General features: G+C 45.4%; 2 protein-coding genes across 2 annotated transcripts in view; one reads left to right on the top strand and one right to left on the bottom strand.

Moving 5' to 3' along the window:
* Positions 1–1,403, bottom strand: part of COMMD1 (copper metabolism domain containing 1) — a 266,194-nt gene extending 264,791 nt beyond the window's left edge. The window contains exon 1 of the mRNA XM_040351208.1: positions 1,162–1,403. Within this exon, the coding sequence (XP_040207142.1) occupies positions 1,162–1,335 (174 nt within the window). The 5' untranslated portion in view covers positions 1,336–1,403. The remainder of the gene's footprint in view (positions 1–1,161) is intronic.
* Positions 1,404–1,485: 82 nt separating this feature from the next.
* Positions 1,486–13,518, top strand: part of CCT4 (chaperonin containing TCP1 subunit 4) — a 29,132-nt gene continuing 17,099 nt past the window's right edge. The window contains exons 1-4 of the mRNA XM_040351206.1: positions 1,486–1,769; positions 8,517–8,569; positions 8,651–8,740; positions 11,087–11,195. Of these exons, the coding sequence (XP_040207140.1) occupies positions 1,634–1,769; positions 8,517–8,569; positions 8,651–8,740; positions 11,087–11,195 (388 nt within the window). The 5' untranslated portion in view covers positions 1,486–1,633. The remainder of the gene's footprint in view (positions 1,770–8,516; positions 8,570–8,650; positions 8,741–11,086; positions 11,196–13,518) is intronic.

Below are 13,518 nucleotides of genomic sequence, written 5' to 3'. Positions count from 1 at the left end.
ACAGCGCAAAAAATAGCGCTGCTATACCGCCTGAAAAACTCCTTCACTGCCTACTCAATGTGAAAGCCCGAGGGCTTTCACACTGAGGCGATGCGCTGGCGGGAGAGAAAAAAATCTCCTGTCAGCAGCATCTTTGGAGCGGTGAGAGGAGCGGCATGTATACCGCTCCTTCCCATTGAAAACAATGGGAAACCGCGGCAATACCCTTTTAACCCTTTATCAGCCGCTAGCGGGGGTTAATACCGCACCACCAGCGGCCGATTCCCGCGGCAATCCCGGCGGTATAGCGCCGCTATTTTTGGCGGCTCTATACCGCCACCGCGGCTCCCGCTCCAATGTGAAAGGGGCCTTACCCTTTCACACTGAGGCACTGCAAAATGCCCTAAAACGTTAGGGTCTTAGCAGTGCTTTACCAGCACATTGGGATAGCAGATGAGGCTTCGCTCGAATAACGCCCCAGTGTGAAAGGAACTTATATTGGCTTTTAAAATTTGATGAAAGGTTTAGCATTGGGAAATACTTTTGGAAAGATAAAAAGTGCATTTTATATACAACTATATAGATCAGGCCAAAACGAGGGACAAATGAGGACGAAAGAGGGACAGAGGGACATTGCTTCGAATCAGGGACAATTGAGAGCTATGCCATTACACAGAGCAGGCAAGTATAAATCTGATCAATATTTCAGGGGAAAAAAAAGCTTTACAACTGCTTTAAAAAGAGGAAGCAAACTGGTCCACTGGTGCCGTTCCTTCTGAGCATGTGCTATAAACAGTGGCTTCCGACGCGCATGCATGGGAGTGACGTCATCGCGCCTTCAGCCAATCACAGCACCGTAGCGAGCGAACCCTGAAGAAGCTCCAGGAAAGATGTCGGCTGTGACATCGGTGTGCGGGTACTGCTCCAACAGCTTTGTTTTAAAGGTAAGTATTTAATTTTATTGTGCTTTTGTTTTGCAGGGGAAGGGGATTTTTTTTCCCGAGGTTTACAACTTTAAGCTCTGTGTACAACATTTACACACTGCAGCTGGTACTTTAAAAGCTTCAACAAAGTTTGGTGGTCACACTGCTTCTATACAAGCTGAGGCCTGTGTAAAACAGGACTGACCCGCTGACCACTGCCATGGCAGGACCCTTGGATGATGATGATGATGATGATTACCTTGACAATGCCTTGCATCTTGTCGTGAAGCGCTCGGAACTCATCTAGCGGCAGATCGGGGTACAGCTCCCTTTTCAGCAGCTCCTCATTAATCTCCGAGTTCCCATAATACCTGCTCTGAGCAATCCCATTCAGCAAACCACTCAGAGATTTGATGTTCTCCGCATCAGCCATGACAGCTACACGACCACGTGACCCTGCCAACCCTCACGTGACCCTCCCTGGCGGAAGCGACTCTGACAGTCCCATCCGCCGCCATATTTTGGGTGGGGAAAAACAAGGCTTTGGCGCGCTGGAACGTCACCACGTACTTTAGAGGCTCCCTTACGTCCTGGAAGCCCCTCCTCCAACCGGCGTTTTGTTCTGGAAGCTTCTGGCTCAGCGTTGGTACAGGGGCGAGCTTCATCCATCGTCATCCTCCGTACAGCCGAGGATTCTGTGATAGCTGTGCGTGTGGAGAGCTCTGTCTATCATGCCGGATAACGCCGCAGCGAGAATCATGGCGGCAGTGCCCAAGGGAGGAAGCGGCGGGAGCAAGAAGAGGGGCGCCTACCAGGACAGGGATAAGCCGGCCCAGATCCGCTACAGCAATATCTCCGCCGGCAAAGGTGAGCCGCATGGAGCGGACATGTGACTGTGGGGGGTGCGGGGTGCAGAGCGCCCTCTAGTGACATGGTGGATATACAGTACGCCATACAATGGTCAGAGCTGTGATAGGAGGACACACCTAACAAGCCATATAGTCTGCATCCAATCAGAGGCCCTGCACTGTGTAGTGACAGATCTATAGGAGATTGTATAGTGTGTGTGATAGGAGGACACCTCTAACAACCAACCCATCCAATCAGAGGCCCTGCACTGTGTAGTGACAGATCTATAGGAGATTGTATAGTGTGTGAGATATGAGCACACCTCTAACAACCAACCCATCCAATCAGAGGCACTGCACAGTGACAGATCTATAGGAGATTGTATAGTGTGTGATGGGAGATCAGACTGATGTATGCTCAGGAGAGCACGTCCTTGTCATTCCTTACAATCCCCCCCCTCATTACACAGTCTGGGGGCTCTTCTTCTGTTCGGGCTGCACCACCCGCTTGTATTTTTGCCCCAATTTGGAGATGGGAGTGAAGGGGGAGTGCAGCCTGACAATGCCATGGATACATGTGTGAGCAGGCTCCTCCCCCTTCCATACACCCCATGGGTGGCACTATGTAATCACAGCAGTTAAAGGAACACTCCATTTCCTGCAGAAGTAAAGTTCCCCTGACACAGTGAGCAGACAGGCTTGTTATTGCAGTGTCATGCAATGTCTGTTCTGCAATAAGACGACCACCTGCCTGCCTGTGATCTGCCGATATGGTTCCGGCTATCGTGAAAGTTCCTGCACAGGCGCAATCTGATCTGCCGTTATGGTTCCGGCTAACGAGAAAGTTCCTTTAAGGACTGCGCAGGTGCAAACTTGCAGACGGCAATCTCTGAACCTCGGCCGGCATCCAGGGCGACGTAAATTTCGAGGAAAGTGTAGAGTCGGCCTCACGTCACTCGGCCTCCTGGCTCTTTTTTTTTTTAACATCCTCCAATCCACGGGGATGTTAAAGAATGAGCCTGGATGCCGAGTGAGGTTCGGAGATTTCCGTCGGCAAGTTTGCGCCTGCGCAGTCCTTGAAGGAACTTTCCCATTAGGGGAACCTTAAGGACAAGTCACCTGCTCACCGTCTTCTCCGGGAATGGAAACTGAGCTACATATGTGTAGTGATACAGACACACCCCCCCCCCCCCCCCCCCCCCCCGAAGGAGCTGCTTTTGTTCCGTCTGTTACTTGGCTTCTCAACCCTAATAACAGCCTCAGTCCCCTCTGGCAATAGTGTAAGTACAATGAGAAACGCACAGAAATTGTCTTTACTGCAATATTTCTGTGGAAGAATAACGGACAGTAACAATATATAATCAACTAGAGAGCAATCACTGAGATTAAAGCGGGAGTTCACCCATAAAACATTTTCCCCCCCGTAGATTGAGGCTCATTTTGTCTAGGGGAATCGGCTAGTTTTAAAATCCGAGCAGTACTTACCGTTGTAGAGGGCGATCTTCTCCGCCGCTTCCGGATATGGTCTTCGGGACTGGGCGTTCCTATTTTGATTGACAGTCTTCCAACAGGCTTCCGATGGTCGCATCCATCGTGTCACGAGAAGCCGAACGTCGGTGCGGCTCTATACGGCGCCTGCGCACCGACGTTCGGCTACTTTCGGAAAATCGTGACGCGATAGATGCGACCGTCGGAAGCCTGTCGGGAAGACTGTCAATCAAAATAGGAACGCCCAGTCCCGCAGCCCATACCCGGAAACGGCGGAGAAGATCGCTCTCTACAACGGTAAGTACAGCTTCGATTTTAAAACTAGCCGATTCCCCTAGACAAAATGAGCTTGAATCTAAGGGTAGAAAATTGTATTTCCGGGCGAACCTCCACTTTAAAGGGGTGTTACAGTAAAAAAAAAAAGCCAGCAGTTACACATACTGCAGATGCTGGCTTTTAATAAATGGACACTTCCCTGTCCTGGAGTCCCTCAAAGTTGGCACCGCAGCTGTTTTCATCAGCTGTTGGGTAAAGGAACCCGGCAGTGTAGCCTTTCAGTTTCACGCCGGGAACCCTACTGTGCATGCGTGAGGCCCCGCTCCTCTCTCCTATTGGCCAATGGAGGAGGGAGCCCTGCGGTGATGGCACAGGCCGCGGCCCGGACTCCCAGAAGTGGGAAAGGATACCTTTCAAAGACAAGTATCTGTCCCTCCACCACTCCGAAAGATGCCAATTGTGGCACCGGAGGGGGGGAGTAATCAGATGAGCAGAAGTTCCACTTTAGGGTGGAGCTCCGCTTTAAGAGCAATAGAACTCCCGATCTACTATATTCAAGCTGCTTTCTGGGGATTCCAAACCTGAAGCCCTGTACACACGGCTGGAAATCTTGTCAGGAAAACGTTGGTTTTCCTGACTGGATTCCTGGCAAGCTTGCCGTGCGTACAGACGGCCATTCAAAAGAACCGTTGTGATATCATTGACTACCGCGAGCAGGAGCTCGTCGCATTCAATGCCACTATCTTTCTACACCCCACACTAACCTTGTATGCTACCGCGCATGCGTCAAAGTCTTATCGAGCATGCGTGGGTTTATCTCGGACAGGTAAGCATACAGAGGACCGGTTTTCTCGGCAGGAAACACTGCCGGGAATCCTGACGGGAAAATAGAGAGCAGGTTCTTTTTTTTTTTTTTCCAGGCAGTTTTCCTGTCGGGAAAACTGGTCGTGTGTATGAGGCTTGAGAACGTCCCGAGAACAAAGGCACACTTAAATGGCAAATAAAGCACAATTTGACAATTTGGATTGGTTACCTTTATTCAGATTGGCTCGGTTTCCAGGCAGGAGGAGAGCAGAGGAATTACCCTCTTATGTCAGGCATCTCTCTTCTGTCCCATGACACCACAGGCCCAACTTTAAACAATTTATTCAAATCAACATGTTATGGCTTAACCTCCTAGATAAACTGTCCCACACGCACACCCACTGCATATACAGAGCCCTGAGTATGTGTGTCAGGGTCCGTATGGCACTAGTAGCTTCAGTCCTTTTTTAAGAAAAGATAAGATTTGGTGTCTTCAGCTAGCCGCTTTTGTTGGTGCATTTAAACTCCTGGATAGCAGGACAAACAATATAACTGGCCCAGACAATGTTGTCTGTATACAGTGTCCCCAGAAATGGATGGCCTTCTCCTTTAACCCTGTCGCACTACAAGTGTCAGCAATATGACTCCCAGCAATGATGTCTGTATACAGTGTCCCCAGAAATGGATGGCCTTTTCCTTAAACCCTGTAGCACTAAAAGTGTCAGCAAGATGACTACCAGCAATGATGTCTGTATACAGTGTTCATTTAACTCCTGTGGGGCAGTGCCCCTGTTTCCTGGGAAAAAGCCCTCTTGCCAAATCCTGCAGTCAATGCTCAAACAAAACGTCCTGGAACAGTAGGCTCTCCTGGCGACCCGACTGGTCACCTCACACTGAAACTCTTCACCGTTGGGGCAGGTGCACCTGGGATCCCCCTCTCCCAGGCTGGGTGTCCCGACTGGCGGTGGAGGCCTGAATAACGTGGTGAGATCTTCTGAGAGACCGCATCTCTTCCTCCACCTCCATGCTGACTGAATTCTCCTTGGTGAATTGAGATGGAGTCTCTCCTTTCCTGCTGACAGAACATGCTAGTCTTGGTAGTTTCTGTCACTATGCAAGTTATAGGGCCGTTTGAGGGAACTACATGTCCCAGAATTCATTGCAGCTGCCTCTGCAGATTGCTACAATCCCTCCCATTGGCTCCTTTTAATTGGCTCTTCTCCTGCCAATAGGAGCACATGGGAGGAAGCAGAGAATGGGCAGATGCCTGTGTGTGATTGTCACTCTGCACACAGAAACAAACAAGGGAGGAGGAGAAAGCCCACACAGGGACTGACGGGTTCATTCTCCTTCAATGCCTGTGTCAGTCTCTTGCCCGGTGGGGATGGCAGGAGGTGTTGGGAGCTGCCGGTGGCAGAGCTGATATTGTCGGTAAAGATGTGTACAACAGAAAATTGTGTTTCAGTTTCGTTTGTTAAAGCAGAACTTGACCCAAAACAACTTGGTATAAATGTTCTTTAGCAAGGGACACACATCCCACATTAATAATTATGCCACTAACATTCGTGTGTGCTGTAAATTGATTCCAGCATTGCTCCTGCTGCTTCTTGCTGGAGGCTGCCATTTTGCTGAAGCCCAGAGCCCCTGAACAGCAGTAAATCATAAAGCAGAACTAAACCCATACATTTTTTGGTTTAAAAAAAACTATCAAATGACTGGTGTTTTAACTGATCACATGTGTAGCACCATGTGCAGTTGCAGATCAAATTGAAGCAGCTTGGCTGTAAAGGATAGGAGGGATTAATTCAAGTTTAGGCTTCATGTACACTTAAACTACTTTAACCACCAGACTGTAGGAAAATGCAAAATCGCAACATGGTTTCCAGCGGTTTTGCGGCTGGCGGTCAAAACGCTCCTATCCTGAACACTCCAGTGAGCGAGGAGGGGGGCAGAGTGGAAAGCTGCTGATTGACAGTCAGCAGCTCGGGGAGCTGTGAGAACCAAGTGATTGGTGGAGTTTGATCACGTGGTTCTTAGACCCCTTTCACACTGGGTCGGTTTGCAGGCGCTATAATGCTAAAAATAGCGACTGCAAACCGACCTGAAACAGCCTCTGCTGTTTCTCCAGTGTGAAAGCCCTGAGGTAAAAAAAAGTCTGCGGTGTGTATACCGCTCTTGCCCATTGAAATCAATGGGGCACCGCGGCTTTACTGCCGGCAAAGCGCCACTGCAGAGGCTTTACCGCCGACCCCGCCCCAGTGTGAAAGGGGCCTTAATGCAGAGGCGACAGGGGACAGACCGATGCTGCATCCACCTAGGTAAGTATTCATCTGCAAAAATAAAAAAAAACATCTTTTTTAATAAGTTGAATTATTTTCCCCATTCCCAACTGACTTTGTTGGGCTGCACACATTGATTAAACAAATGATCTCTCGGCCCCAATACAAAAAAAATCCCATTAGAATATTAATGCTAAGCTCACTAGAATAAAAACAAATGTATCCAAATCAATTCAGATCATTCATTATCTCATTCTATTATTTGGGATGCTTCAAACATATTAACCACTTAAGGACCAGAAGATTTTCCTGCTTAATAACCAGGGCGTTTTTTGTTTTTTTCCACAAATGGAGTTTTCTTTTGGTATTTGAGCACTTCTGCTTTTTTCTTTTTTTGCGCTATAAAAAAAGCAACAGTTTTTTGAAAACTCTTTTTTTCTATAATATTCCCCATAAACATTTTAAACTAATTTCTTCATCAGTTTAGGCCAATATATATTCTTCTACATATTTTTGGTTAAAAAAAATTGCAATAAGCGTATATTGATTGGTTTGCGCAAAAGTTATAGTGTCTACAAACTCTGGGAAAGATGGCTAGTTTATTTTTTTTTACTAGGAATGGTGGCGATCTGCTTTTTTTTTTTTTTTTTTTTTTTTTTTTTTTTTTTTTTTTTTTTTTTTTTTTTGGCGCTACTGTTACATTGCAGCGGACAGATCGGAAACTTCTGACACATTTTTGGGACCATTGACGACATTTTATACAGCGATCAGTGCTATAAAAATGCATTGATTACTGTGTAAATGTCACTGGCAGGAAAGGGGTTAACACTATCAATGGGTTAAATGTGTTTCTAACTGTGAGGGGATGGGGCTGACTAAAGGAGGAGCCAGATCGTTATTCCTACTTGGTAGGAACAGACAATCTGTATCTCCTCCCCCGTCAGAACAGGCACACACAAATCCTCATTCTGGCTCTCATGCTGTTGTGGATGATGGCTGCATGCACGGTGAGGGACGTCATCCCGCACTAGCCAATGAAGCCTGGCATCCAGGAGAAGATGCTGGCAAGGGATGTGAACTGTGTGAAGGAAAGGTGAATATAGCTCTGTTTTAGTTTTGCTTTAATCATTTCACCAACATAAACCCCACCTGTCCTTTCTGGCAGCCCTATAACTTGGTCTTTAATGCTGGTAGGTGGGGTGGATTTTCCGAGCGTGTGAACGCTGTTGATTGCAGTCACATGCTTAGGTACCCATCTTGCGGACTCTTGATCGCATAAAGACTGGGAGATGTCTGTCACAGTGTGATCTCTAGGCTGCGAGTGTCCTCTCGGCACAGACATTTCTGCCACCATGAACAGTGTGGGGGCAATAAGGTCCCTCTCCCTACCACCACACTGATGCGTGGTGGTAGGTGCTACTAAAGGCTAATTTTATATTCACTGTCTTTACATTACTTGTCTGTTGCTTTGACCTATTTAAATTATTTTGTCTTTAATTGAGCAGGTCTGTAGATCACCACCATGTGTCTAGTTTCAGGGTGGCTCCATTGTCTAGAAGGGTCCTGTGGAGCTACCATTGGGCCACTGCACTGTCCCAGGTGATGTAGCCAGTGTGTGCGGTCCGCATCATAAAAAAAAAAATACTAATCCCTGTTTCAAGGATGAGTCTCTTTGCTGCTGTGGGAATGTTGGGATGCTACAGAAGTTATGTCTAGAAGGCAGAATTCTCTGCTGTACTCCTAAAAGTCAGATGGATCATTCAGCCTACCAAAGTATACCTAGTTTATTCATTTTGTGAGAAAAACAATAGTGGAATGTTTTCCAGCTGAATGAAAGATGATTGCACTCTTCACTCAAGCAGGGTAACTGAATTTGTCGTACTTGAGAGTAAAATGGACTTTTTTTCTCTTTTGTGAAGCTGTTGCTGATGCTGTCAGGACCAGCCTTGGACCAAAGGGCATGGATAAAATGGTAAGCTATACAGACTATAAAACAAGATATCGTAATATCTGTGCTATTCCTCATTTTAACTCTGTACTCTGCTTGTTTAAGATCCAGGATGGTAAAGGCGATGTAACGATTACAAATGATGGCGCAACAATTTTGAAACAAATGCAAGTTTTGCACCCAGCAGCAAAGATGGTGAGTTGCTTTTTTTTTTTTTTTCTAAAATGATATGGGGGCTGATTTACTTAACATGGAGAGTGCACAATCTGGTGTTGCTGTGCATGGTAGCCAATTAGCTTCTGACTTCAGCTTGTTCAATTAAGCTTTGACAAATAATCTGGAATTCTATGCAGAGCTACACCAGATTTTGCACACTCCAGTTTTAGTAAATTAACCCCATGGTGTATTCTTAACGCCTCCCTGCCTGGCCTAGAGCAGAATTATGGCCGGGCGGTGCCTTTCAATTCTGAGTGGACGTCAGAATGACGTTCTCTCAGAAAGCGCTGCACAGGAGCGAGTTCTGTCACCAGCTACTGGACACAGCCGATGACTGACTGATCGATGTGCCAGCTTGCTGCCGGTACCATGTGACCACTGTGACAGATCACATATCGCTTACTTTCATGTCATCCATTGTGTTGCTAGCTGTGATTGGTCAATGTAATCACATGGTGCAGATGGGGCCAATCACAGCCCATCTGTACCATGTGATTAGCTTTGACTAATCACAAACTGAATCAGTTTCATGCAGTAAAATGCTTGCTTATAGCAATGCAATTTCCTGCTATAAGCAATTATAATGTGTGTTGGGGGGGGGGGGGGGGGGGATCCTGATCGCTTCCCCAGAGTACTACAGTGTTACTGTGGTAACATTATATTGCTCTGATCACGGTTTAAAAAAAATTTAAAATAATTCACAATAATATTTAAGTTCCAAACCGTCACCAGTCAATGTCTGATCATCGCCACACCATTTATGATGACGCTGTACTGCACTGGTGACAGTATATGGGGGGAGTTTAAATTAAGAAATTTTTCAAAATATTATGGCAAAATTAAAAATCCACCATGCCTCTTAATACTTTGGACTGTCTGCTTTTGGGGGTACTGTCCTGGCATTTTACAATCTCATTAAACAAGATGGGCCTCTAAATATTATATGCTAATTTGGGCTATTTTCACCAAAGGATTGTAGCGGAATACATTTTGACCTAAATCTATGAAGAGCAATTATTTGCAAAAGTTTATAACGGAAACAAAGAAACTCATGGGTGTGGTCCCCCCCCCCCCCCCTCCACACAAAAAAATGTTCAGTCTTTTTTGTTTAGCAAGAAAAAAAAAAACAGTGGTGATTACATACCATAAAAAGAAAGCTCTGTGTGTGAACAAAATGATAACAATTTAGTTTGGGTAATGTTGCATGACCGCACAATTGTCATTCGCAGCACTGAAATTGACCTGTGCAGGAAGGCGGTAAAATGCCTGGTATTAAAGTGGTTAAAAAGGGGAAAGCCTTCATAAGAATATGCAGTTACAGCTCATCCACCCATTCCTAGTTTTCCAGATACCAATAGTACGCCGCACTTTCAATTACCCACAAATTACCATCAGATTTGGAATTTGTGTGAAACTTCAGATCCACATTTCTAAAGATCTGTAAACACCTGTTACAGCGTCCTGATCATCGGCTCTCCATGAATTCACCCATAGCAGCAGGAATCATATTTTGCTGTACTTCCATCTCCTCGCTCTTTGGTTAAACTGTGAAGCAGGATTTCTTCACCCATATTTAGTGTTGCAGTTCATTCTCCGTCCTCAAATCATCCTTTACATAATTTAGAGGTTCTGCAGCTGCCTGTCGAAAATATTATATATTTTTTTTTAAAGCAGAGTTTCCCCCTTCCAAAAATTAAGTCGGCTGTAGACTTTTAATATTGGGACACTTGCCTGTCCTGCAATACAGCAATGTCGGCACCCCAGCTGATGTTTCCATCGGCTGTCGGGTGCTGCTATTGCTGGTAAGGGAACCCAGCTGAGCCGGGTCCCTACTGCGCATTGCACCAAGCGTCTGACAAACTCCGACGGGTGTCAAATTTGGTGCCGGGGGGGGGGGGGGGGGGATCAGATGAGTAAAAGTTCCAATTTTGGGTGGCACTCTGCTTTTTAATGTGCTTGGCTCCATCTGCACAGCTGTGTCTCCCATTCGGAGATATGGAATAAGGGCCTTCTGCCACCACTGCAGAGGGGGGAGACCATAGATATTGGTGGAGTACAAGTGCAATGAAATGGTCAGCCCTGTAACTGAAGCTGCAATGTGAAAATAAATGCCCCTTTCTTTTCCCCTTCTATTATATATTTTTTTTTTTTTTTTTTTTTTTTTTTAGCAAAATGCAGGCTATCTCTTTTTAACTCCCAGATCAGAAACAAAGAATGCAGTTGATTTCAAGCAGTACTCTATTTCAGTGTCTGTATTTTGGTTATTGTGCATGATATGTCCATTTGTCAAAGAGATAATAATTTTTATTTTATTTTTTTAAATAGTTAGTTGAGTTGTCCAAGGCTCAAGATATCGAAGCTGGAGATGGCACAACATCTGTTGTAGTCATTGCTGGGTCTCTTCTGGATGCTTGTGCTAAGTTGCTACAAAAAGGTATTTGTAAATGGTATTTCAATGCATGTTAATTTTAGAATGTCTATAGCCAGAATTAGGATTTTTGCTTAACCTGTACAGTTTTTTTGTTGGAGTACATCACAGGACACACACGTTATTAGTCATAAGTTATGCTGTAATCTTCAAGTGAATGGACTCAGGCATAACCCCCTCCCAAACTCGCTGTGTCCCAGTTTTTGAAGAAAGCAATGAGGAACACAAGCCGGAGGGGAGGATCTCTGTCCTGTGATGTATAGTTATAGTCAGAAAGGCTGAAAAAAGACAATAGTCCATCCTGTGTAGGTGCATGCGTTTCAGTGTCTCTAATGATTTCCCATATCCCTGTATGTTGTGTCCTTTAACCACTTCAGCCCCGGACCATTTTGCTGGTCAATGACCAGGCCACTTTTTGCAATTCGGCCCTGCGTCGCTTTAACTGACAATTGTGCGATGTGGCTCCCAAACAAAATTGGCATCCTTTTTTTCCCCACAAATAGAGCTTTTATTTTGGTGGTATTTGATCACCTCTGCGGTTAATTTTTTGCGCTATAAACAAAAAGAGCGACAATTTTGGGAAAAAAAATATATATTTATTTATTACTTTGTGTGTGTGTGTGTGTATATATGTGTATGTATGTATGTATGTATGTATGTATATATATATATATATATATATAAAAAAAAATTCCATCAGTTGAGGCCGATACGTATACTTCTACATATTTTTCGGTACTGCGACCTTATGGCGGACACTTTGACACATTTTTGGGACCATTGGCATTTATAGCGATCGGTGCTATAAAAATGCATTGATTACTGTAAAAATTTCACTGGCAGGGAAGGGGGTTAACACCGGGGGGCGAGGAAGGGGTTAATTATGTTCCCTATAGTGTGTTCTAACTGGGGGGGGGGGTGGGACTGACATGGGGAAATGACTGATCGCTGTTCATACATTGTATGAACAGACGATCAGTCATTTCTCCCCCTGAAAGAACCGGGAGCTGTGTGTTTACACACACAGCTCCCGCTCCGTAATGAATGATCGCGCCCGCCGGGCACATGAATCGGCACCAGGGGCACCACGTGATTTTGCGCAGCCCAACCGACTTGCCGCCGTAAAACTACGGTGGGCGGTCGGCAAGCCTTTTAAAGATATTCATACTCCATAAAGCCACCACCAATTGTGGGAGAGTTCCACATCCTTCTAGCCCTTCGGTGAAGAACCCCCTGTGCAGTTTAGGTTAAGCCGCTTCTCCTCCAGTCTCATTGTGTGGCCCTTTACACTCCCTAGGACTGAATAGTTTATTTTCTATGCTGGGATCCCCATTTGTAGCCCGCTGTCATGTCCCCTCTCAAGCGTCTTTTCTCCAGCGAGAATAAATTTAGTGTTTGCAGCTGTTCCTCCTAATTAAAGCGGAGTTCCAACCACAATTAGCATTTTTTAAATGTATGTCCTTTCATCCTGTGTTTTTTATAATATAAATCTGGTCACTTACTATTTTACAATCTGCCGCCGATCCGCTTAGATATTCAAAAAAGATAGTTTATAACCGTTGTCGTTTTGCTTGTGGGCATTGTGAAGCCAACAAGCACTTACTTCCTGGAAGTCTTGGATGGGGAGTGATAATTGGACAGCGCACTGCATCCTGGGAAATGACACTCATTTCCCAGGAGCATTAGAGGGAGACGATGTCAGAATCCTAGGTGCTTTTAAAGGCAGATTTCATGGGACCGCATAGCAACAGGCATTTCCAGATGCCTGTTTACTTTTTCTAGGTCTAATGAGCACAATAATGAAAAAAAAAATTTGGGATGGAAACTCCACTTTAAGGTCCTCCAGTCCCTTTTATTAGTTTTGCTGCCCTTCTTTGGACTTGCACCAGCACGTCCCTTCGGAGGACTGGTGACCAGAACTGAATGGGAAAACTCCAGATGAGGCCTAACCAGAGCTTTAAAAAGTGGCAGAATTAGTTTTGTCCTTTTTTTTGGCGTATATCCTCTTTTTTATGCATGCTAATCTGCCTACTTGGCTGCAGCTTGGCACTGCATGCTGTTGCTCAATCTGTCATCTATTAGCACCCCTAGATCCTTCTCGATCCTTGGGTCTCCCAGCTGATCTCCACCTGGCGAATAATTTTCATTTGTTTTTTGACCCCCAAGTGCATTACTCTAAATTTCTCCACATTAAACCTCATTTGCTAATATTATCATAACCCAGGGGCATCAACAACTGTATTTTATTGCCAAAGGGTAGAGGTGTGTGTGTGTGTGTGTGTGTGTGTGTGTGTGTTTTTTTTTTTTTTTTTTTTAGCTAACTTTTAAC

This window comes from Rana temporaria, chromosome 4, assembly GCF_905171775.1.
Source record: "Rana temporaria chromosome 4, aRanTem1.1, whole genome shotgun sequence".
Classification (NCBI taxonomy): domain Eukaryota; kingdom Metazoa; phylum Chordata; class Amphibia; order Anura; family Ranidae; genus Rana; species Rana temporaria.
The sequence above is the reverse complement of the archived record's forward strand: the minus strand, read 5'-3'. Positions and strand labels throughout refer to the sequence as shown.